The sequence below is a fragment of the Arctopsyche grandis genome, chromosome 1 (genome assembly GCF_051622035.1).
Source record: "Arctopsyche grandis isolate Sample6627 chromosome 1, ASM5162203v2, whole genome shotgun sequence".
In the NCBI taxonomy this organism is placed as follows: domain Eukaryota; kingdom Metazoa; phylum Arthropoda; class Insecta; order Trichoptera; family Hydropsychidae; genus Arctopsyche; species Arctopsyche grandis.
In genome coordinates, this window is record NC_135355.1 from 39,141,193 (window position 1) to 39,168,300 (window position 27,108).

The following is a 27,108-nucleotide window of genomic DNA, read 5'->3' on the forward strand; positions in this document are numbered from 1 at the left end:
GAGGGGGTCACCAGTGTAAGACAGGGAAGGTATGTTGACCGTATCCCGGTCTAACGAAACACGTGTTGTGTAGTTTGAAAGAGGATCGTTTATTTTTGTTCAATTGGTACAATGGTTATTGTATGTACGAAGAGGTTTCTTCGGAGATGTGATCTAGTTGAACTCTAGAGGTTCACTCTGCCGGTGGAGGTTGCTGCGTTGCTTTATAAACGTTTTGGGTTGAAGTGTGTCGTGTGCACATATTTTGTTCTTGGTACTCGCGAGCGTGGTTTTATGGGTTCATACGCCTGGACGTAGTTCGTGGTTTTTATGGGTTCAGTGAGTTCTTCCTTTGTTTCTAAGACACGTGTATAGAAACACGTGTCGACCTTTTGACGAGGCGAGCGTGTGCCATGCGTTAATGACTTTCCTGGATATGTTTCGCAGTGACCTGATGAGATCATTTCAGTTGTACTATATGCCTACAGCCCAAAATTCCTAGTTATGCCACTGGTCTAAACACACCTTTATAAAACTCGAAATCCTCGGCGGTAGTTATCTAGGGTTTGTTTGGATTAGTTACAATTTTTATACCTGCTTTCTATTGGAATTTCTAAATAATTCTAGTTGGAAATGTTGGCGAAATTTTCAGCGTGGCGAGCTTTCAACAGAAAAGACGTCAGCACTCTAAGGGTTAAGAGTCAAATTCTTTGACCTTTAAAGTAGGCTTTGAGTGTATTAAATTTGATATATTGACATTGGAGTCGAAGTCGGAGCCGGAGCTGTGTGTGTTTCAACTCCAAGACCCTGTTAAAATGTTATAATAAATTGTGCACATTGATAAAAGCATGGCCGTAAAGAGCGTTGCTAGGTGTGTGGTAGTGGTGGTGGCGAGTGCGAGCGAGACAGAGAAGAAAAGGTGCGAGGAGAGTGGAGTGGTGAGAAGAGGGAATCGGCGTTTGGCGTCGGACGAGATGGCGGCTGCGACGAGCGTTGTGGTCCTCGACAGGGGAAACAACACCACTTGCACGGTCAATTTGCACGGTGAGTCCACATCCACATCCACATCCTCATCCTCATCCTAATCCACGTCCCCGACTCGCTCTCCGCACCCTCGATCGTCTTTGCCGCTTTTTTTTGCCCGAATCGCGCATTCGGCGGTGTTATTTTTTTTCACAACAAAAAATATAACCTCCAAAAAAAACGAGATTAGCCCGCGAACGATTTTGCGATTTTGCCATTTGGCCATTTGGCGATTCGGCGGCGAAGAAGCCTCAAAGCCTGCCCGAAGCGCACTTTGATCTTTCGTCTCGTCTTTCGCCGAAACTTCTTCGTTCGCGCCTCTTTCGCATTTGAATTTTTTGTAAACATTCACCGGCGGCCGCTAACGTCACAAACACCGGTCGAAACCCACCCCGTATCGACCATTTGCAGATTTTTTCTAATTGATCACCAAAACGAAAAAAAAAACGCAACGACTACTAAAATTATTAACAATTTCATTTCCTTCATACATCAAAAGGTATTTCATTTGATTATAGTGATAGTTAAATCCCGCCGATTCAATTGTTAGCGATATCTAAATCCCCCTTTTTATAGCGGCTAAATCCGTGCAATTTGCGTTTCAGATAAGATTCTTATTGTAAATTAATAATTTTATATACATAGCCGAAAGCGTTCTTTCATTTTACGGTTAGTTTGGCTGGTTAATTTGTAACGTTCTCTTAAAAAAACCCCGTTTGCCTTCGTCCGGTTAAGACTTGGGTACTGCGAGCGTTTCTCTCGCTGGACGAATCTTTCGAATTATAATCGTTCTCTTTTTTTTTTCTGTCATCAGGTGCGACTGTGGTATCTTGGCGTGTCAATAATCAAGAACAACTCTTCGTAAGGTTTGTAAAAAAAATATTACATAAAACACATATTCATAATATTATTACATTTTTTTAAATGTAATAATATCAAATCCAACCAAAATACATACATACTATCTGATTTTTTTTAATCCAAAAACATCAGATAAATTGAGCTCATATTATTTATTTATTTATTTCATAGTTTTGGACCATTGTGGCATTACAGGAAGAACCTAATGCGCCACAATGGCCTACATTTGATAAAGATAAAACAAGTAAAATATAAAATAAAGAAAAAAAGCAAAAGCAGAAAACATGGTAAAATAAAATATATTTTATACAAAATTTCGATTGATATTGGTAGTAAGCGATTGATATTGATATTATTGAAACAAAATATCATCCACTACTGGATGAAGGCTTCTCCAACACACTTTTGCGCAACTCATCCATCTCACGCTACTTTTTTTCAATAATTTCATGTAATCCTTAGGCCTTTTTTTCACCATTATAAATTCTCTCGGGTACTATTCGGACACTTCTTTCGTCCATTCGTCTAGCTATGTGACCCAACCATTGCCATGTCAATCTCTTCACTATATTAACTACTACTTGTCATACGTCTCATCTATATCTTTCCTCGTTATTCCAAGCATACAATGCGCCATTCTTTGGACCAATGAGATAAACGGTTCGGTGATAATTCCGCAAAAATTGTCACTAAAATCTTGAAAACGGAACATCTGGCACCCAAAAACTCCATCAATCGAATGATACACACGCGAAATATTGTACTAACGAGAGCTTGAGTGGTAGATATTCCGTATTCGCGATTTTTGTGCAATTTGTGGAATAATCCGTTTACCGAAAAACATATCGTATACCATATGCAGTTAGAACCCTTTCAAAATAAGGTAACGATATGTAGAAGTACATATTAGTACTTGTGTGGTTGATTTTTTTTTTTTTTTTGTTTGGATTGCTAGTCATTTTTGTGCTGGGATTTTACAGTGGCGTGCCTCAGACACTGAATAATTAACGTTGCCTTATCCTGTCGAAAAAAATATATAATATACATGCGTACATATATCTTTGTGGATGTGAGGTTGTAGCAAAGCAAGAAGTGTTGAAGAGAAAGGGGAAATTTCTGAGCGGAGGGACGCTACTGTCGCAAAAACAGTCTTCTGTAACAGAGGCGGCGCATGCACCACCGAATTCAATTTATTTTATTATATATAAATTTTCATTAAAATATATACACATACATATCTTACAAATTTGCTGGTTTTTCGCGTGAAATTGTTCAAACATAAACTATCGACTTGTTTCATTATTGCTGTTTTTATTATTTTTTTATAAAATGATATGATTTAATTTTGGATGTCGAAATCGATTTCTACGTTGGTTATGCACTCTGCGACCGTTTTCCAGACGAAAACGACCCAGAGGAAGAAAAAAAGTGGTGCCGTTTATTTTTTCCACTTCTCGTTTTGATTTTTCTCCTCGGTTCGGTTTTTTCGATTTGATACCGAATCTAATGAGCGTTACTTCGGTCGGTTGCATAATTCGGTGGTTGTATTATATTATTTACGACACGTACTCATTCGCTTATTATTGTCGTTACGGAGAAGGTAATGAACGTAACGCTATTGCCCGGTCCTCTCACCGCTGCCGATTCCCTTCTAAATTCTCAAAACAGTATGTCAAATATATAAACGGTTGAATTTTTAAATTAATCTGACGACGGCACAGCTTTTTGACTTAAGCAATCAAGAATATCCACAGAAATAGCTCGGTCGTTAGAGCAATCGCTTGAACTCGTACTAAAGTTAAACCCATTGGATGTGATTTAACTCATTACTCCATACAAAATCATATTAAAATCTTCGATTCTTAGATACCCCACTCCAGAAGAAATGCTCCTCTTGTAATCAAATCGAACATACTGCTTTAATAAGTCGGTAATAATTAAATTTTCTCACATGTGAAAGCATACAGATAGGGACTCGCTTTAGTTTAGTTCATTTTTTCAAGTCGGATTGATGTCTAATACGTATCAAAAATGAATTTCAGTAACTAATAAAAAATTCAGAAAAGCTAAGTAGTGAATACGATGACTCGACAATGCCGCGCCGAAAAACCCGCGCATAAGAGCGAAAACACATTGGATGGTATGGACGTCATGTGTCCTCGGCTTCCCGCTGTGCACGTGCAGAATGAATATTTTTAGGAGGTCACATATACACATATCCATATGCAACCGACAAGGTTCTCCGTTATCGATCGTTGTCAAGCAAGGGTAAATACATGGATAAAATATCACCGAAATCACTCCAGGGGGTGATTTTTGGGACTGTGTACCATGAATATGGGCTAGGGGTGCTGCGTTTTTCGCATGTTTGAAAAGTATCTAAAAAAAAAACACGTACCACGTCCCACTCGGTGTGTTTTCCCTTAACAATGCCGCGTAAAAACCCGCCAATGCCGCGCAAAGTAGAACTACTACATAAATTAAATAAAACGAATTTCGATTGAGGTTTTTGTTGAATATTTAAAATAGTTAAACCACATCATCGCCATAAGCGCGCCGGTGCGCGCTCCTTTGTATTTAAGGCTATGACTCGAAACTAATTTTGGTTTCTTTATAGTGACATCTAAAATTACCTGTGATACTAATGAAATTGAAAAAAGTCAATATTTTTCATTAGTTTGTGATATATTCAAGAGGTAGTGTCAAGGGTTGGCACTAAACACATATAATATAAAATAATAGAATCGGTTTCTACAAACGCGTGGCGATCCAGTGGTTAAATATCGTATTGTATTAATATTTTTAGTTTTAGAGCAATCAATTAAATCTCAATTTTTTCCTCAAAATGCTATTTTATTTATATAATTATTTTATAAATTTGTTGAACACGTGACTTCCAATGACTAATTATGAATATTTTTGTATATGAAATAATACATAAGAATTTACTTTTGTCCTGCGCGGCTTTGTCTGGGTGCCAGCTAATACTTCCATTTATCGCTGCTTCCTAGGAATTCTCCCTTGTATGTAGATCGGTGCAACTTTTTGATAAATTATTGCCGCCACAAGTTGTCTTACTTTACTTGCGCAATAACTCGACCTGCATCGTTACTTGCGGCATAGATTTTTAAAAAATACAATAAATCTACCTCGGCTAAATCAGCCGATAGCCAATGTTCTCGTTCGTCGTTGTTTTGTGAATCGCATCACGTGTACCTTAGTCAAAGCATCTTCTGGGTGAGCGTCCTCTTCCTGATCCATTTGGCATGTTGCCATTACATCGAGCACTGCAGTTTATTATTATTTTCAATTGAGTTCATACTTAAAAACCGATGATTCAAATCTTTGTTTTTTTTTAACCCTTTGAGTACTGTCGTCATTTCTGTTGAAAGCCCGCCACGCTGAAAATTTCGCGGACATTTCCAACTAGAATTATTTAGAAATCCAATAGAGAGCAGGCATAAGAATTGTAGGTAATACAAATAAAACCCTAGATAACTACTCGAGTTTTTTAAAGGTGTGTTTAGACTTTTTAATATATCTTGCAACTATATAAAATAAAGTCTTCCAAAACTAGGTTCATCTTCTTCATTGTTGCTTAAATGAAATGCTCACAATCTAAAATATTAGGGATTTCCATCGGGAAATTCTCTTATGGTTATAAATTCAGAAATTCCGGTGTAAACCATTCTTTATAAACGTTGGCAAATGAATGACATGAATTAGACGAACCATGTTCAATGCATTTTTTACTAGTTACTACTAGCCTCTTCTTACTTCGCTTTCGACTTTTACGTCTGATTTCGTCTGACGAAATTTGGGTTCTTATGCGATCGTTTTCAAACTTTGCCATTTTGCTTGGTTTGGTCATCAATATATGTATGTGGAAATCAAGTCCGCCATTACGATGGTGAAAAATAATGGTAATAGACACGTTTGAAAATACTCCATTATCTTGGTGATGTCTATTGTCCACATTGCCGGATATTCCGATAGTTTTTTTCCCTTTTCGCCACCCTCTCGCTATGTCACATTTTATTTGTTTAAACGCCCATAACTTTTTCTTTTTTCACTTTATATTTTATAATTTTAAATTGTATATGAACATTTGTACATGCTCAAAATACAACCTACAAAATACGCCTATCGGCGTATTTCAAGCCCGTGGACTTGGAAAAACGACGATCGGCGTTTGGTCAGCATTCAAAAGGTTAATATTTTTGAACATTCCTCAGAATGCTACTGCTTCTTTTGGATATATGTATGTACATACGTCTTTCTTGGGTCTTTGATTAGTTAATGTGTAGTGCTACCGATCCCAGAATAGTAGGCAGTGCTAATGACCTAAGACACTGTTGACTCAAATTTGAGTATTTGTGAACTTTAATCTGAAAGTTTTAGCAGTCGGCGGCGCACCAAGGCAAAACGTATCATCGTGGGAGCACGTCGTCGTTTTTGGAGAGAGTTCGCCGTCCGAGACGAGGGTCTGGTCTCCGGTCTCCGATCTCCGGCTGGTTTCTGGTAACGAATGCGCAATTTAACGCGGCAAAAAGCCGGAGATTGGAGAATGCGGCCGTTTGGTCCCGCCGCTGCGCCGCGCCAACACTTTTTGCCTCCCCCCGGCCAACGGCCACATTCCCCGGGGCCGCTTCTTTCGCACAGGGAGTCTTCTCCTCCCCCACGATCCCCCTTTCTCTCCCTCTCTCTCTCTCCCTTCTACCTTTTCTCCCGTCGTCCCTTCCTTCCCTTTCCCCTTCTCTGGTCAAGACAAATGGCTCCCCGTCCGCCGCTAATTACGCCCTCCCGCTCCTGCTCCTGCTGCTGCCATCGTCGACAACGACCGCGACTATCGCACACAATCGGTCGATAAACACTTGTGCCAGCCCTGGGCTTTTGCACCCCTTTCGCTCCGGATCGCTTTTGTTACACATACAAACACTTCGGTCTAATTAACGATATTATCCCAATTGTATTGTATCGCCGCACAGCTACGGCCAATCCATCATAAACTTTAGATGCACACCCAAGCAGACGAACCACTGAAGACAAAGACCAGTAGAGGGCTGTACACCGGAAACCTTAATTTTGTTACCGTTCCTTTCTTCGATATATATATATATATATATATATATATATATATATATATATATATATATATATATATATATATATATATATATATATATATATATATATATATATATATATATATATATATTCAGTGTATGTATATATTGAGTGAATGCGACAATATATATCAATATATATATTGAGTGAATGCGACAGTTGCGCTTCGACCAGATAAAACGTGTTTTAAATTGACACAATCGAGGTTTCGTATTCTACTATTTTCTCCTCCAAAACTGAACCAATTTTTAAAAAAAATTCATCATCGGTATGAGAAAGATATTTTCTGTGCATCTATCGGCGTATTTTTTTTAAAATCGACCGTTAAATAACCACGCTAGACTCTTTTCGTGGGTGTAAAAAAGAGGCGATTTTATAGATGTTTGGCGGCTCCTAGCTCCTATAAAAAATAATTAATCAAAAAAATAAAACGATAGATGCACCCTAATGGTGGATATCCATAGCATATTAAAAAATAATTTCTCTAGTGCCATAATTGAGCTAGGGAGAAGTATAGTACGTTTGTATGGACAAGGCGCTGCTGTCCAGCCCTCTTAAGTCATGTCAGGATGTGTAAATTTAGGAAGAATCGTCCGATTTTTCAGTCAGTGAACAACTAGTCGAAACTGTACACCTAATAGTTTTGGGTCCAATGCAGCCAGAAGACGCATCTTATTCTAGCATAATCACTAGAGGTAGGACCGGAAGCGTGCCGTTTATTGTTCAATTGTTGTAAATCCTTTATAAAAAAAGTCCGGCAAACCTTTAACAATGCATTTACAACATGTGAACAATGAACAGCGCGCTCTGGGTCCGCTCTTTAATAATCACATGTTGGTCTCAATTTGAACATTAAAATCAGTAATTATACACAGGGCCGCGCCTAGGAGTTCGGCCGCCTGTGTTCAAACCTTAATCAGCCGCTCTTTAATTTTATCAGCATTAATATAAATCGGTGATTATTGGTCACAAAGCGCTCGCCCAAAAGTCACTAAAATCTCTATAGTCCAATCATACTAACGAGAACTCGAGTGCCAAATATTCCGTGTTCGCGATTTTCATGGCAAAAATTGCCTTTTGAGCGATCGTAATGTGACTAATAATCCAATTACCATATAAATCGTATTAAAAAAAAATGAAGTGCAAAAGTCTTACCTTGTGATAAATATTGTAGGAGACATACATAGAGTTGAAAATTTTAATCAAAATGAAAATTAACCAGAAAAAAAGCGTTTAGTTCTGAACAGGACCGGACGACAAGAGAGACTGGACGTTTTCAAGTTCATTCATGAAAATATAGTGTTTTTAGCCCTCAATCCCACATCTAGGACATTGTTCTTTCGATGACCAACCAATACTCAACATTCTTGAAGGAATACATGTGGCAGTCGCAAAGATAATAGAACATAAAAGACCTAGCTTTATGCGGACCGAAGCTATACCTGCTATCCCGCCATTTCCCCGAATTATAGTTCGCAACAGCAATAGCGCATGCATAGTCTGGCCACTGATTATTGTTTATACTTTTTATCAAGTGCGAAAATGCGTGCACCAGACCACTATTAAAATATAAAAGTAAAATACTCGTATATCAAGTTGAGTCATTGTTGAAACATTAACCAATGCCGTTATTCTTCATAGAGTATGCTTTGATTATACTGTCATTTTTTTTAACATACTCACACCTGACGAATGAAAATGAGGAGGCAGAGAAACTTTAGGGCGAAAACACACTGAGTGGCGTGGTAATATAATAACCCAGCACCCCTAGCCCATATACATGGTACACAATCCCAAAAATCACCCCCTGGAGTGTTTTCGTTGATATTTTATCATTGTATTTATCCTTGCTTGACAGTGATCGATAACGGTGAGTCCCATATCTGAAGAAATGTAGGAGAAACTTGTCGTATGCATATGGATATGCATACACATGCGACCTCCCAAACATACATATGCATTCTGCACGTGCAACTACACCCGAATTCGGTTTGGGGAACACACACTGTTTACTGGTATGGGACACTGTACACGTGACGTCCCATACCACTCAGTGTGTTTTCGCCCTTAATCGTTTCTACTAACTTTCTGGAATTGTATCAACTATCCGTGTCTTTTGAATGCCTAGGAACACGTCAGCGTGCCCTAGGGATTTCAAAACCTTGTATTGCAATGCAGTTTTGCGTTGCGTATCGCACCCACGATGCAAAATTGCAAATATGCGTTTATGACACTGGAAGCTCCGACGCACAATTCCCAGTTTTTGCCACACTGTTCCTTATAAGGATCATCAGAGGTAGTATTGTGAATCGACTCGTTGCAGAGAAGTCTTGGGCCAAAATTGTACCGCGGTGTCGAATTTGTGATGAGTAAAATTACGTTTCACAATCATTTCGCTCCATCGACTTTGATACCAATTATTATTGCATGAATTATTCGTGCATTGTCTTCATCCGCCGATGCGACAGTCTTGGCGACAATCTTTCGTCGTAAAATTTCTGATTCAAATAGAATTTTTTCAATATTCATAATTCAAATCCATTATCGCCACTGTTACTGCTATTGTGCCGGAAATGAGGATAAAGTGAAATGGTCACGTAATTTCTAGTCATCCCCGGCGGCGGTCATAATGATCTCTGCGCTAACAATTAAGTCAGATAATTTAAGAATCTTCCGGTGCAAGCTCAGGGCAGAGTTTCCCAAGAAGTTCTAAAATGAATCTAAGCAATGAAATCTACATCGAAAATCGAATGGTGATTGCGATAATGCTAACGACCGAGAGGTTGCCGGGTTCGCAATCCCGGGTTGACCTCGATTGAAAAGAATTTATTCCGAGTAGTATCTGTAGTGCTGCTGGTGTCACTTGAATATTTGTGACTCTAAGGCGATCGTTTCCTATCAGAGTTTGCCAATTTATCTGAGTTCATTGTTGAAACGGTTCCCACATCAAATTGGCAAAAACTATCGTACTCATTATGTCACCACTGTTTGAATATGATTTCAAGTACGTATTTATAATCTATGCAAGTTTTATAACATAGATGTCGCTCTGAGGTAACCCGACAACGGCATATTGGGAAAATATAAAATTGAGTCCGATAAGGAACTCTGTGCTATAATGAAAAATGACTAATGTTGTCTATCATTATTTTTTTTTATTTTTGTAGGTTAGATCCTTTTTAAAAAATTGCTAAGTGTTTAGTAATTTTAAGGGTTACCCGACAAAGTCGCGCGCAACAACTCTGTCATTGCCGCGCAGAACAACACCGCCAATGCCACGCCGACATTGTTGCGCAAAATAGAACTAGAATAGAAAAAGTTTTAATATTTATCCATTGCAATATATTTCAGTTTTAGAGGAATCAATTTGTTTTAATGGTATTAAATTCTGATTTTTTTCTTCAAAACGCTATTTAATTAATCTAATTATTTTATAATTTTGTAAAAAGTGTGAAACCATTAGGCTATTGCATAAACTTTTTTGCTAATGTTGATCTCCAGACTCCAATGTCTAATTATGGGTATGTTTTGATTTTTTTGGATTTTAAATATAATACATAGGAATTTACTTTTCTCCTGCGCGGCTATGTCGGCGCAGCACTATCGTGTGCGGTTTTGTCGGGGCGGCATTGTCTTGCGCAGCTTTGTCGGGGTGTCGATTTGAAGACGTGTATAAATAGTGTTGTGATTGATAAGATTTTTTCATGCAAAATTAACGAACATATTTTGAGCAGAAAATTTTTGACTGCAGCGCACGTACGAGTTGTCAGAAGTCCAAAAGCCACAAATCATTTGAAAAAATTCTGAATTTTTTTCACTTATTTATTTTATTTGATCAAAATTTCTTCCACAACCTAAAAAACCATTACAAGCATCGGAAAATGTCTGCCGAACTATGTCTTTAATCGGAGCCAGACATAAGCAACGTACGAAATGTTTTACAGCATTGCCCATTGTCTGTCGGATCGAAAGATTTGGCTGCTTCTATAATTATTATTTCGAGGAAATGACCATTATTTGCGACTACATACTATCGTAGTACGTATAAAGGTCAGGGCTCAATGAGCAAGGTGTAATGGCCCGCCTGCACCTCACGTACATCAATTCAAACTTTTCAAAGAGAAAATGAGAAATATTTACTTACGTTCCAGGCCTAATCCTAAACTCTAAATATAAACATCGGACTCAAACCGTGCGATTTTATGCATGGACTTAATTGCATGCTAACCCGACCTGCTTCATCACATATAAAGCTGTCAAAATTAGCAATAGCATTATTTTTGTTTTATTTTTACATAGATATATACCAGGAAGGTCTAAAAGATAGACCCCAATGCGCCTTCCTAGACAATTAATTACAAAGGCATAAGGGCGAAATCAGACAGCGGTGAATGTGGGACGTGGTTTTTTTTGGTTAGTTTTAAATATGTACATATATAGAAAAAATGTGGCGTACATGGGATAGTCCTGTCAAAACGATACATTCGACCTATGTCGTTGAAATTGTATGGTAGTATTTATCCTTGCTTTTGACAGTGATCGATAACGAATATGGGATACACCGTTATCGATCACTGTCAAACAAGGATACAATTTGACCGAAAATGGTCCAAAGGGTCGTTTTGGTATAGATACATACTACCATACAATTTCAACGAAATAGGTCGAATGTATCATTTTGAAAGGACTATCCCATGTACGCGTCCTATGAACGCCACATTTTTTTCTATATGTTTAAAACTATCTAAAAAAAACCACGTCTCTCACATTCACCGCTGTCTGATTTCGCCGTAATTTCGAGAGGCTGAAGAACATGAAATTAAAAATTAATTAATCTACAGATACATCTATGGATTTAGGCTTGTACATAAATTTCTACATATTGTACATAAATTAAATTCAGATATTTGTGACATAGCGGGTAGGATGGATTTTGCCAATTAGATGGAGGAACCGTTTCAACAATGAAATCAGATGAATTGGCAAAATCTGATAAGAAACGATCGACTCGGAGTCACAAGTATCCAAGTCTGATCAGCAGTATTAAATATTAGCACGGGATCGAACCCGATAACCTTCCGGTGCTAAACATAAACGCAACCACCGAGCCATACTGCTGGCATTGGTAGTTATCTTCCGACTGGTGATTCTTCTTCTTCAATTCTCTTATCCAGTATTGGGTTGGACCAGACTATGTCTATCTTCATTTTCTGTCTGATCTACAATCCTAGCCTTTCGCAGTATGAGCTAATCTGATTTTCTCAGCACCTTCTGGGTCTACCGAGAAAATTTAGCATGGACGATTCAGAGCGAAAATGGGCGCTTGAAAATCAGTTCAGATTGCGAATGGAAATCACATATCTATTACCGCTATTATGTATTGCCATTTTTTTGTTGCGATTGTATAATAATTTGTAGATTGGGCTCGCACATACATATGTACGTATACGAGATTGCTACGCAGTAAGTACATTAGAAAGGCTTCTCTGGTGCTTGGCGTGTGACCTTTAAATGCTCGCGTACATAGCAAATGTATTGAAAGAGCTAATCATCGTGTATTTCATGTCACACCGACGACTATGATTGATGAATTTATTTAGCACAGACCAGACCAACGCAGACTGCTAACACACAAGCAGGGCTAACAGTCTGTGTGTATTTAAAAAAAAAACTTATTGCGAGACTATCACGAGTGTCTAAAGTCGATTTTTGATCCTAGCGCTACTAAAGTCCGAGTTGTTTCAGATGATAAATTTTAAATGTCATTTCGGGGATGTTATGTGTGTACTAATCGGCGCTGCCTTCAATCTATCGCGCCTATGATATTTGTCTTGCAAACTAGTAGTTGTTTTGTTGGATGATTTATTTTATGCAATTTTGAGATCATATTGAAATATATGTCAGAAGGTCGAAGTTGCTTTTTTCTTTATTTTAGCACTTCTTTAGTGGTGCATAATAAAAACGAAGCGATTTGTCTACTTAGAGATGATATTTTACAAATTATTTTATAAAAATACTGGACTGCGGTTAATACACGATTTACAATTGACCTAGAAGCTGGTCCATTGTATAATAATATGTTATTTGAATTTTTGGATTTATGTATTTTTCAGTGGGTATGTATGGGCGTAAAAACGTGCCGTGTATTTTTCAATTATGTGTCATATTTGTTTCAGACTTTTTCAGATGTATATTATAAGGATTCTCATCACATGCTATGCTTGTTATTGCCAAAATAACCCACGCCAATTTCAGTCAATGTATGTCAATATTATTCGGGATTGTATAAGGGCACACCTTTTATTTTTATCTACCTAATTTATGACAAGTTATTAAGCGATTTGATATCGTCGCATTTAGACAGGTAATAAAAATTATTCGATTTTAACGAATTGTGAATTAATTATGACCTACGGTTACACTGATCTTATGCGTGTGACATCCAACCGCCACAGTGACGCTACGGCTGTACGTCACTTACGCGTACATATTCGCAAATTTGAGTTTATACATAAAGCATCTCGAATTTGCATCTCTATCTCTATGATACTGTATAAATATAGTTGTTTATTGATGTTTGTAATTGGCTAGGAAAGCGCATTGGGGTTGGTTCCCGGAAAGATGCACTAAATTGCACTGAATAGTAGCGCAGTTTCGAGAAGTCATAATTTTCAAAGACGCTCAAAAAGAACTTACGCAATAGAATTCCATAAAAAAGGTTAGCACCTTTTTAAAAGTTTAAATCCCTTACCGTAGTCAGTCACTGTGTTAAATAGTTTTATTGACAATCCTCTGAAGATTGTGATCGCGTATACTATGGTATACCGGGTTGCCCAGTGTCCTTATACCATAATTTTTTGAGCATTTCATATGATAATGAAATTGAGTTATAATTAGAGGTAGGATAGTCACAGTGCTATCCATTGTTCGGCAAACCTTTAACAATGCATTTACAACCTTTGAACAATACACGGCCCCCTCAGGCTCCGGTGACTAGTTGTTATAATGTGTGTGTATGTATATCATCATATACAGCCGCTCACCATCCACTGTTGGATGAAGGCCTCTCCAACACGCTTCCACTCGTCTCTGTTTTGCGCAGCTCTCATCCATCCAACACCACACATTTCCCTTATTTCGTCTACCCATCTTCCATGTGGTCTTCTATTTACCCTTTTGCACTTTCTTGGGTACCATCTAGTATTTCTTTTATCCACCTTTCATCTATTCTTCTAGCCACGTGGTCCACCCATTGCCATTTCAATCTCTTCACTCTATACTAGCATTCGGCGGTGGAGCGTGCGTTTTCCAGGAAAGACGGCGTTTTGGGGCTAGTTTACAGGAAACAGGGCAAACTACAAAGCTAGAAAAAAAGGTTCACCATATAAATGAACAATGGTGCGCGCAGGGTCACGCCGGCCTATTCTCTATACCAGAGCATCTTAACCTGTGTGCCGCGGCAATATTTGTTCCCCGAACAGCACTTCGGCCTAATGCGTGCGAGTGAGATCGCGTGTGAGGGAGAAAACCGATGTTAGTTATCGTTTTGTCCCTATGCATATACTTATACGGAATAACTAGCGACTGCCGATGAAGTACATATGTATGTACAAACTCTACGAGTCGTAAACAATGTGTGCCGCGAATATCCAGAGGTTACGATGCTCTGCTCTATACACTATATCCACTACTCTTGTCATACTTCTCACCCACGTAATCCGTTTCCCATCTTTCCTCGTTATGCTAAGCATAAAGCGTTCCATACTTCTTTGAGTGCATTGGACTTTATGTAGCATGTTGCCGTTCAATGTCCAAGTTTCGCATCATATGTCATTACTGGCAAAACGCATTGAACGAAAATCTTTTTCTTCCGGCAGAGTGGCATTTTTTTTATTTAAAAACAACATTCGTCCAAATGCACTCCATCCTAGTTTCATTCGTCTCTTTATTTCTTCTTATTTACTACCAGGCATGTCAATTATTTGGCCTAAATATAAATAATTATTTACTACTTCTACTATTGTATTATCTAATGAGATGCCATCAGGCATGCAATAACTATTGAACATTGGTTTGGTCTTATCTACGTTAATTTTTAATACTTTCCTGCTTTCCCTGTACAGCTGTGTTAGTCTAATAAGTAGGTCAGCTGGATCCCGAGCTATTAAAACTACATTGTCTGCGAACCGAAGGTGACTCAAGAAGCGACTGTTGATGCTTATTACGGCTGTGTCCCTTTCTAGGTTCCTGAACACGCCCTCAAAGCACCGCATTGAATAGTTTAGGAGATTTGGTGTCTCCTTGCCCTACTCCTTTTCATATGCTAAATCTATCTGTATCAGACAGAAGTTTAACCGAAGTTGTTGCGTTCTTATTTATTGCAGCTAACTGCCCCACATAGGGTTCCGGCACTCCCTGTGTTTGTAGAGCGTTAAATACTGCATTATGACTAACTGTGTCGAAGGCTTTCTCGTAATCGACGAAACCTAAGCACAATAGCCGTTGATATTCGTTGGTTCGCTCGATTAGTTCGCTGACTACTTGGAGATGGTCCATTGTGCTGAAATATTCCCTAAACCCTGCCTGTTCTATAGGTTGGTTTTCATCGAGGATATTCTTCAACCTTTCTGTAATAATCTTTGTGAATATTTTGCTTATAAACCGCTGAAAGTAGACTGATATGTATATACAAAAATGAAAAGGATGTATGTGGGTATGTGGTGAGTAAGTACATCGACCAGTATGGAGATTTCAAAATAAATAATTTTATTTTACTACCGCCATCTATGTATAAAACTAAAAACTACATAAACGTCACCCAGATTTCATATTTGCAAACTTCAAACGCGTCTTAAACGATATTTTATCTCTATCGTAATGGCGGAGGATCCATTTACTTATATTGATGACCAAAATGAGCAATATGGCAAAGTATGAAAACGATCGGATAAGAGGCAAACTTTTTCATGAATTGTAATCGTAAGTGAAACGTAAAGGAGGTTTGTAATAAAAAAAAAGGATTATCAAGTATTATTATTAAATATAGGCTTTCGATGTATGCTTTTCAAATAACAATACACCACTACATTAGTATCCAATGCAAGAGAGCAAAAAATAATGATTTTTCTAAGAAATTATTATTTTTTTATTAGTTTCACTTCGCCAATCGGTCTGACAAACTTCCTACATTCTTCCGATCGCTTTGAAACATTGCCATTTTGCGAGGTTTGGCCGCCGATAGAGATTTAAATTGCTTCCGCTAATTCGATGGCGAAATATAATCGCAATAAACACGTTTAAGAATCCAAAAATTTTGGAGACGGTGACTATTAACCCTTATTAACCGATCTTTGGTTATTATATCGATTTTGATTCCGATGATGACTTCGATTGCGACTTCAGTTACGATTACGACTACGACGACAATGGTTGTTTGTTATTATTATTATACATTTAGCTTTATTTTAAAGTTGTGGCTATTTGCAGGTACTATATCTGCGAATTATTCCATTCCGAAACCACCCGTTGAAATATCAACGTGCACAACACTAGCTTTATACATACATATAATATATATATATATATAAAAGGTTTAATAAACGTGGATTATTTTTTGTTTATTTTAGCAAACAGGCTGTATTTGATGGAAAAAGAGCAATCAGGGGTGGCATACCGTTTGTTTTTCGTAAGTCCTTATTTTCATACAAAGACAATCCATAAGATGTAAGCTTTTAATAATGTTCCTTTAAACTTTCAGCTCAGTTCGGACAGTGGTCTTTTGGACCGCAGCATGGCTTCGCTCGCATCACGAGGTGGCTGGTGGAGAAGCCTCCGGAGAGACTTCCTAGCGGAGATGTCGAAGCTATATTTTCGATAATCGACGATGACTTTACTAGATCCATGTGGAATTACCAGTAATATTCAATATACATACATATATAAACATTATATTCCATTGTATATACTCATACGATTTGATTTAATTTCAGATTTCGACTAACGTATAGATTAATTTTACGCGAAAAAGAATTACATTTCAATATAGGAGTATATAATCCGAGCAAAGATCTTACGTTCAGCTTCAATATGCTTCTTCACACGTATTTCAAAGTGCCTGATGTAAGACGTTGTCAAATAACCGGCCTTCACGGATGCACGTTCATCGATAAGGTATGTATTATAATCGCACGCTCCACATACAATCGTACGCAACCGTTTAACTTCTTAATGTGTCCGTGTTTGAACAGACGAGAGAGGGCACCGTGTATCAGGAAGGACGAGAGGTGGTCACCATCGCCGAGTGGACGGACAGAATTTATCAGAACACCCCGCAGGAACACGTTATCACGAACGTCGTCAGCGGTCGTAAAATGCGTATTCAAAAATATAATTTCCCAGATACAGGTCAGATTATTGTCGATTTTTTTTTGTTCGAGGCCATCTGGATAGAATGACGACTGAAACAGGTCCGCTCCTAGTGTTGTTTGAGTCTGATTTATACATGTGTTTTCGTCTCGGAGCAGGCCTAGCATTGAAGTGGTGCTACCTTAGCATGCGATCTACCTTTGAATCGCAGTTGACTATTTTTTTTTTATGTATAGTAGCAACGACCGGTTTATTATAATTTCTGTTTTTTCCTGCCGCCTCATAATGTTGTCGAAGCATTTCTATCAAAATATCGTTAGCAGATATACATATATCTCTTAAACAAATCTTAAATGAGTAGGACCAACCTTAACTTAACCTAACCTATCCTGACCCTTAAATAAATAGGTGTTGGCTGCTAAGATATGTTTTTTTTTGTGAAAATATTGATATCTTAGCAGCCAACACCTATTTATTTAATGGTCAGGTTAGGTTAGGTCAAGTTAGGGTTGACCCTATTCATTTAAAATTGGATTGTTAGGGTCGGTATCATTCAGTCTCACTGTCACACGCGAGAGCTGAGACAGTGAGACCGCGTATTAAAGTAAAAACGTGAAGGTAGATCGCATACTAAAGTAGATGTGTGAAAGTAGACCGCATACTAAAGTGGCACCATTGAAGTTGTTATTGTATTGAGATGGTCTGTAATTATTCGTTTTTTTTATTTATTTATTTAAATGTTTTATTCAACAGTGATTTGGAATCCTTGGGTAGAGTGCGCCAAGGAAATAGGCGATTTCGGAGACGATGAGTTTCCCAATATGATTTGTGTCGAAGCTGGACACGTTTCGACTCCTGTGATACTTCTGCCGGGTACTGCTTTCGAAGCCAGTCAGATATTACAGGTTGTTTATTTATTTTGTATCATCATATATATAATATCGCTACTCTGTATGTCTGTGTAAGATAACGCTCGCCGTACTATAATAGTCTTTTCGATTCGACATACATATATACATACGTCACAGCTAAAACACTGCCAACAAAACAAAAGACAAAAACTTCTATATATACTGTTTGCTACTAATGTTTCCTCTAGGCTATTTTATTTTATTTTATTCAATCAATCAATCTATGTACACTCGTCAATATAGATCGCTCCAATGCGACGAGTGTACTATACAGATCAAGCAACACCAAATTATATACATAATTCGAAATTATACATATAATCTATGGTCAAACATAGTTAAGTGCATTGCAAATATCGTATACAATACGACCAACAAATATTTATACAACAATACGAATTTATACACAACAATCATCCACAGAGACATCTATGGAGAGAAACCTGGCGAGCCTTGAGATATAACATAATAAGTCAAGATTTTGCTAGAGAAATGGGGAGGGAAAGCCAATTTTGCAGGAATCTTTTCAATGAAAATCAGAAAAATTGGCATTCTGATAGGAAACGACCGACCTGGTCACAAACTAGCAGCAACTAGTGTGACTCGAGCTCATTACCACTCTGACCATAGCAAGATATGCTAACCACTTGTCCATACTGCTGGTTATTTTAATAGATGCAAAGAAATGTTATATTAATAGAAGTGGCTTTAGGCGTCATATTGTTGTCAAGTGACGACTGTCCACAGACAATCCTAAATAATTTTAGCATCAGTCGAAACTTGATGCTTGGTGCTCGACGTATGTATGTCCGATAAAAACTTCTCCGTTTGTTTATATTACTCGTAAGATGGGAAAGCATCGGTAAAAATTGCACAATGCATTCAAAAACACACGATAAACAACATGGGATACGTTTTTATAAGTAAATTGATCCGATTGTATTCCGTGCGTTGTAGCGTATTTATAGAGATGTATATTGACAACAATTATTTATTCGTAAGGGCCCTTCTATTATTATTACATTTCTCTGAATAGATGGCGATAATAACAGATTCAAGAAAAAATATATACTTTTTGCTACCAACTTTTTCTTTCCATTAGGCAAATTAGTGTCTGGGCATTTAGCGCCATCTATTGGAAATTTATTTAATTCATTCATTTTTCTATTGGTGTTTTATATTGTAGGTAGTTTGGTAGTTTTTAAATATTAACCTTTCCACCGCGTACGACTACTATACATGTCCTAGCGAACATGCCCTCAGCGCGTGAGACACGCATAGATGTCTTGGAAGTTCCAACCTGTATAAGAGCCGTCTATTGTGTTAAAATTTTATAACTTGATTGAAAATATTACTAAATGTATACTTTACCAAATTCAATAGATGGCAGTAGTCAAAAAAAATTCAATATAGGCTAAAATAATTTATAAAATATTACAACCTATATTTATAGTCGAAAACGCGATAACAAAATCCGCAAAAAAGCAGCCGCGTACAGGGCATGTTCGCTAAATTTGGTGACACGGGCAAAGGGTTAAACAATTAAATATATTTTAAAAAAATTCGACCGCATGCAGATTGAACACAGAACTGACACATTTATTTTAATTTAATAACTTATTAAATTAAATAAGTTATTAAATTAAATTAAAAATTATTTGATCCGCGTGCTATGTATTTGGATCAACCACAGGACCGACACATTTATGTATTTTTAATTAATTGCTTAATATGCCAACACCCATGCGATGATATTTCATCGGGCACAACACTAGTTTTTATATAAGACCGAACTCGGTTATTGTGAGACTCGAATACATGACAGCATATCCGTATAATGTCAATAATCGAATGCATACCTACATTTGATTATTGTTAGTGTATTTATCGCTAAATATAGTATTTATTTAATAGAAATACTAATCTTACGGTTGACTTTCACTTTTTTCGCAAATCAAAAGACTTTTGATGGTCAATTTATTTAAACACTTGAACCAAATTCAGATCTCACAACGGCCATGTTCGATTGACGGGGAAAAAATATGTAATGATTTTTATTTTATAGGTAATGTGAGTGGATGGGTCAGGTAGCAGCAGTAACCAACAACACCCAACTCAATACTCTGCTACTAATTCAATGTGGCCTGTTATCGTCGGTCTTTTGCCATCGTCTTCATCCACACAACAATCGCATCACTGTCCAGGACAGATGCTGTGCTCCATATGCATAGCACCTTCGCTATGATTCATTTTAAAAATCAACAAACTTTTTTTTATTTCTTACTATACACATGTTTTTATATGGGATTCATGATTTTTTCCTCCTCATATATGTATAGGTAGTATGCAGTATAAATGTATTATTTTAATTTTATAAATGGAAAGGTGCAAGTATTATTTTGGTACGTGTGTATTATTATTAATAGATTTTATTCAAAATTGTAACTTACGATACAAATTTGTCCGTAATGTTATAATAATTTGAAGACTTGATTCTATTCTGAATTGTAATATTTTTTGTATTTGAGGCCGTCGCAGTATCTCATGTATTCAGGTGTGTTAAACCTCAACTGTTTGTGATATTGTGTCGGAATGGTGACAGCTTTGACGGGCCTGGTTTTTTTTTATTAGAAAATATGATAAAACAGTCAAACTCAGCAATGAAATTATTGTGTTTTCATCTGAGATTTGACTCGCTTCATCTTCTAATAGCTGATTATATGATGTAATTTTGATTTAAGAGTCCGATTTTCAATATGTAAGCTCTACAATTGGGCCTGTCTTAACTGTCGATGCCAAACAATTTTACAATATACTTAATTTTCGATAGTTTTTATTAGATTTTTTTTTTGTTTTGAAAGAGTTTGATCTTTTTCGTACGAATCTGTCCTCTATTGATGTATTTTTTTAACCCTTTGCCCGCGGCAATTTATATAGAGAACAAGCCCTGCACTCGGCACCTTTTTCGCGAATTTGGCAATCGAGTTTTCGACCTTAAATACAGATTTTAATATTTACTCAAGTAACCAGATATGTTAATTAACACAAAGTATTATTTTAAACAATTAAATTCATGATATACCTCGTAGATTTGGCTTAATTGTCAAATAATCATTCTTCATACAATTGAGATTTATCGACTCAATTGTATGAAGACGTGACGTCACATAAACGAGGTTTCAGTATGGTTCTACAAAAAATTTATTTTGACTGGTATATATTCATTTTAAGCAAATTGAATAGATGGCATTCAACTCTCAGTAATATATTCAACCAATTTTGAACCTTAAAACAGTTGAAATAGGCGCATATAAGCCTCAAAATCCCGTGCAAAGTTCAGAAATTCTATGGAAGACAGCCGCGCTACAGACTCGTCGCCCAAAGCTTCCATAGAAGACGGCCGCGGGCAAACGGTTAAACAATTTTTGAATTCTTATCTATACTGTCTTTCTCAATTGATTATATATTTGTTAAACGGTAAGTCTTTTGGAAAATAATGTGTAATCAAGACTGAAAGTTAAAAAAAAAAAAAGCACATTGGCTCTGAAATTTTGGCATTATTTTAAGTATGTGAAATGTGCTTTCATTATAGGATACTTATTTTTGAAATTTGATAGTGGACTTTTGCAAAGGTGTATGTATTGTTTGGTTTTGTAAATTTTAATGAATAAAAAAAAATGCATATATGTATAAATACGGTCAATTGGTTGAGATTATGGTTAATGCTTTTAATTTTATGTTGTCTTTTGAAGACAGTTTGTTTGAATTTTGTATTTGAATATTGTTTAAATCGTACCGTACATACATATATATATATATATATTATGAAATATGCAAACTTGTTAAAAAGTGCAATAGAATTAGTGATCATTTAAAAATAATGTTAAAGCTCGATCGTAAGGTTTCGTCGACGACAACGACCTAAAAGACAGCATCCTCAACTCGTGTATGATATGCATGCATTTTAGTGTTAAAAATTGAATCATCGAAGGGTTACTGACGAAGAAACGCCTCCAAATAGTGGGTGCTAGTATAATACAACGATTTTGTAAGATTTTAAGTATTATAGAAAGTATATGGGAGATGCTTCCAGAATCAAAATACAAAATAAAAAATGAAAAGATCAGAGCCAAAAGTTCGTCGACGTGTATAATTTAGTCGTTTGTAAGGGAGACAATTTGCTCTTGTCGTGAATTGTGTTATTAAGAGGCTCAACTGACTGGCGGATGCTCAATTTTATTGCGATTGGCTCGATATGTCTTGCCATATCCATAGTTCCTGTTTGGAAACACTCGATCCAAATGTATAATATTATATTATATACATACATATATATTTAGTATTCAATATATCACAAATTAATTTTAGTGTCAATTTAGTTTTCATATTGAACATGTACAAAAGATGTCAAAATTAAATGAAAAATATTTGTAATTATAACGAACGAAGTACATAATACATATATCTTATGATATTGATTCACTTGACAAGCAATTATAGGCTTTAAACGAGTATACGAAAAATTATATCAATTATTCTAGGACCATTGATCTGTTTTTAGACTAAATAATGTACACGAACATTCCGAAATCTCTTTATTGATTTTTTTTTTAAATAAATATATGCATCTTTTATAAACCGCGTAAATTCCAGTGCCGTGCGGTATCGTTTATCATGCATACGTATGAAAAACGGTTAGTATATATATATATGAGTGGCGTGCGGTAAAACTCTCTCTCTCTCTCTCTCTCTCCCCCCGTCGTACATCCTCGCTTATTTTGCGCGAGCAGGATACAACAGGAACAAGAAGAACAGGCTTTTTCTCTCGTATCCCGCGCGCGCACATTAAACAAGGCTGTATGACCAAAAGAGAGATGATTTCACCGCATGCCACTGATATATATTATATATATACATAGTACCGTTTAGCATGCACCCTTTTTGTTGATCTTTGCCTTCCGATATTTGCTTTTTCGACCTTTTCACTTTAGGTCGCGTGAGGTAGACCCGGTACATACATATGTGGTAGAGATTCCTGACAGATGACGCTGTTCAGGACCACGGTTGGGATGTGGCCGTGGAGGTGAAGATCAAACACGTGCGTTTTCAGTCATGTTGTTCATTAAGAGGATACGTGCGGTGGTTTAGTGACCAACCGCGCGGAGCACAGGTCCAACTGCTACTAACCGTTACATCTCTACCCCTTTTCATCCCCTTCTCACAATCAGTCGTAACATACTCTTTCTCAGCCTTTAGTCTTAAATTGACACTCGTGCAAACATATCGGAATTTGACAAGATTGTTCAAAGTTTCAGAGATAAATACCATACATTAAATACAAATCTATATTGAAAACATTTCGTTTTAAATCGAATACGTCTAATAGAATTAAGAAATGGGTACGATTTAACTGTACATTGAGAGCAATACTTTGTATCTTAAAAAAAAATGTTTGTGCATTAAAAATTTGCATTATTTTCGGTGCATTAAAAAATCTCGTATTGTGCATCATTAAAAAATATGAAACGATCATTCGAAAAAATAGATTTTAGCATTAGAATGGATACAAAAAGTGGCAAGTTCTGCCATTGACAACTGTGAACTGTCAAAAGTGTTTACTTTTGTTTCTCACTAGTGAAATGTAATCTTAAATAAATAAAACCAAACCATAAATAAATTAAACCTAACCAAACGTTGGTTCGTATTTTGGTATCCATGACGTTGCCGATAAAGTTCAACTGTCATTTTAATGCACATTTTATCCACTTTTTAAGTAGCAAATATTTTTTTCAATGATCTAAACAAACTTTCTAATGCAATCTGTATCCGTCATTTAGAAATGCACACATTTTTTTTGTAATGTAAAACATTTATTTTATAAAATGGACGTTTAAATTGTTCTTGAAAAGTATACTTTGTTTTATATTCACATTGTTCTAAGGTAATTGTGACTTATTTTAAAAGCCGCACGCCACTGGCGTACATTTCGACTTTCAATATCCACGTTAATGTTACGTTAGTTTACGATTGTGTTATTTTTCTGTATAAGAAATAAACAGAAGAAAAATATGGTGATGGATTTTAAAGTGTTAGTATTTGTTTATAATTTAACTGTGGTTCCTTTTTTTCATATGATTGTTATATTATACATATACATAATACAAGAATATTTTTATTCCAACCATGTATTTTCTTGCCTCAGTCCACGTCCCTTCCGATTAAAACAACACCATAAAACTAAAAATATCTATTTTATTAAGGTAAAAATTACATCTATCAGACATTCATCGGCTTGGATTCGTTCACGGAATTTCCGTAAGCGCCGACTTGCTCCAACAATTCTCGTTTCGACTCAAAGTAGTTCTTGAACCATTCTATATGCTCTCTCTTATCTTTGTACGGCATGTATGAGTTCTTCGACATGCCGATGCACACCAACTCCATGAAATGTCTGATCGGTCCTCGCGCCGGACACCAATCTTTCAGGTGACCTTCTAAGAATACATGATCCGAAAAATGAACGTCCCTTTCTTCTACGATTCCTGTCAATTAAAATTACAGTATTATACGACATTACATTTCATTATTTATTTATAGTTAGTATTGGATCATTGTGGCTTTACAGGAAGAACCTAATGCGCCACAATGACCTACACTTAAATTAAGAAAATAATGATGAGCGCAGGTCACCAGATAAATATGTTAAAATAATATCCGAGAAGTCGAATAGCTCTTGGTATAGGAACCATTCGAAAAAGAACTGTGCGAGCAGGAGGTACAACCATCAAATGATGATGTCTACCACGCACATAATTATTAGGGACATAAAGTCCCAATTGTTCCAGCAACAACGGGCATGATGTATTACCACGCAGTAGCTGGAGAACGAAACGAATTAACGAGAAGTTTCTCCGAAGTTCAAGGGAATTATACCCAAGCATGCCCAAAAGGAAAGGAGTAGGATAGAGATATGGGTAGTACCCATACTCTTTCTTATATAGAAAACGAAGGAATGCTTTTTGCACTTTTTCGATAATAAGAGAGTAGTTTGCTTCATGCGGATTCCACACAATCGCATTATACTCTAGCTTACTTCTAACAAGCGAGTTGAAAAGCAAGCGAGAAGACAAGGCATTGGAGAATAACCTAGCATATCTCAAGACTAATCCAAGTCGACGAAAGGAAACGTCAGCGACTGTCTTGATGTGGTTGTGAAAGGTGAATTGAGGATCAAAAATGATACCAAAAATGATAGATTCCACACGCTTCAACAACACGGATCCAATGTAATATCCGTGACAATAGAGCGAATTCGCACGTCCATAATTCATAATTACATATGTGTATTAAAGCATACCTTGTTCATTATCAATAGGGAACTTCCATATTTTTCCTTGATTTGTCCATTGAATCATTTTATCGAAATAATTTTCAGGCGGGTGTGCTATTGCTACATTGTTTTCATACTCTTCTAGATCCTTCCATATCGCCAGTTCCACTCCTGCAGAACCTTCGAAATCTTTCGTGAATATACCGAGAGGCTTTCCATCGAGTAGGTGGACTGATTGTATTTTAAATCTGCAATGATACGACATTTTCAAAGCCTATACTTGTTAGAAATCTGATGACACCACCGATAACTACGCATAGTCTACCTCGATGTAAATGAGGCTGGATTTGTTCTGGTGTTGTAAGATTCTCCGACGTTTTTAGACATGGCACTTCTCACCTGCTGCGACCTCGTGACTTTGGCGACGTATTCGTTGGTGCTTTCAGTATTGTCGATCTGCATGCCGTCTATTAATTGGCTGAAAAGTTTAAAAGATTTCAGTTGAAAGATTTTCATTAGGTGAGGATAAGAGTTGGGCACTTTTTGAATTTACCCCCAGTTCAAATTTGTGATTTGGTTTGGAACTTCTGTTGCCTTTGCAATGAGCTCTTTTTCAACGTTGGGATCGTCTCCGAAGGATTTCGCCACTGATGCAGCTGCGTCTTTGATATTTTTCACTGTAAATAACATTTCCAGTTCTTATAAATGGCATTTCTGAAATATATATGTACATATATAAAATGGGGACTTACTAGATTCTTCAAATTCTGATTTGATATTGGATCTCTTTTGTTTTTGGAAGCCGTAGTTTTCGACAGGTAGCTTCGGTTTGGACACATTTTGGGGTTGAGCATTGGCTTCGATCATGCTTTTGAGGATGTCGTTGATTTTGTTGGTAAGTTCCTCTTTTGATTTAGGTTTTTCTTCATTTGACGGTTCTGCGGATGAAACGGGATCACCGTCTCCCGAAGATTTTGAACAAAAAGTCCTAGTTATATTTTTTTTAATATTATCCACGAATATGGGCCTGTGTAGAAATTGATCTCGATAAGAATACATTTGTATGAAATTAATTATAATCAATTTATGTATTACCTAAATGTTCGCAAATGTAGCATTTTTAGCTTTTAATTAGGCTTAGTTTTATAAGATTTGATCGACCGATCTAACTCTGGTCGGAAAATAACATTGACGGAAACATAACCTCAAAAATGATATAAAACGATTTTATACAGCCATTGCGAAGTATCATTTTTTTCACGAATCTTCAGCTGAAATTGATTATAAAAGTAGTTATTCGATATTTTTAATGCATAGATTTATCATGAAATAAGAGAAACTATCGTTATGAATATAATTTATTTTGAAATAAAGATAAAGTAAAAATGATAAACGTTGACTAAAGGTCTATTTCATACTTATCCAGCACGATCCGTATCCTGCAGGTGTCATGTAAGTGCGGTTAGTATTCAATGGTACATTCTATATGGACGCGCATGAATGCGTAAATGC

The 27,108-nt window shown here is 36.7% G+C and overlaps 2 protein-coding genes across 2 annotated transcripts; one reads left to right on the plus strand and one right to left on the minus strand.

Moving 5' to 3' along the window:
- The first annotated feature begins 865 nt into the window (after positions 1–865).
- On the plus strand, positions 866–22,675 carry LOC143919973 (uncharacterized). The gene is made up of 8 exons (XM_077442603.1): positions 866–1,023; positions 1,817–1,868; positions 16,617–16,675; positions 16,748–16,904; positions 16,980–17,160; positions 17,238–17,394; positions 18,109–18,260; positions 20,332–22,675. Exons 1-8 carry the CDS (start codon positions 954–956, stop codon positions 20,338–20,340), a joined length of 837 nt encoding a protein of 278 aa, XP_077298729.1. The 5' UTR covers positions 866–953; the 3' UTR covers positions 20,341–22,675.
- Positions 22,676–22,850: 175 nt separating this feature from the next.
- On the minus strand, positions 22,851–27,108 carry mRpS31 (mitochondrial ribosomal protein S31). Its single transcript, XM_077442579.1, has 7 exons — positions 27,015–27,108; positions 26,692–26,867; positions 26,349–26,623; positions 26,150–26,273; positions 25,922–26,074; positions 25,624–25,844; positions 22,851–24,808 (listed from the first exon to the last, which is right to left on the minus strand). The coding sequence occupies exons 2-7, from the start codon at positions 26,712–26,714 to the stop codon at positions 24,543–24,545; spliced, it is 1,062 nt and encodes a 353-aa protein (XP_077298705.1). The 5' UTR covers positions 26,715–26,867; positions 27,015–27,108; the 3' UTR covers positions 22,851–24,542.

What these genes read in the sequence shown, in the direction of transcription:
- mRpS31 (XM_077442579.1), bottom strand. Translation starts at nt 26,714, where the DNA reads ATGCTACATTTGCGAACATTTAG. An exon ending in ATCACAAATTTGAACTGGGG is followed by an intron (nt 26,075 to 26,149) that starts GTAAATTCAAAA and finishes TAAACTTTTCAG; the next exon opens with CCAATTAATAGACGGCATGC. An exon ending in CCAGCCTCATTTACATCGAG is followed by an intron (nt 25,845 to 25,921) that starts GTAGACTATGCG and finishes GTATCATTGCAG; the next exon opens with ATTTAAAATACAATCAGTCC.
- LOC143919973 (XM_077442603.1), top strand. Translation starts at nt 954, where the DNA reads ATGGCGGCTGCGACGAGCGTTGTGGTCCTCGACAGGGGAAACAACACC. An exon ending in TGGCATACCGTTTGTTTTTC is followed by an intron (nt 16,676 to 16,747) that starts GTAAGTCCTTAT and finishes TTAAACTTTCAG; the next exon opens with CTCAGTTCGGACAGTGGTCT. An exon ending in AGATCCATGTGGAATTACCA is followed by an intron (nt 16,905 to 16,979) that starts GTAATATTCAAT and finishes ATTTAATTTCAG; the next exon opens with ATTTCGACTAACGTATAGAT.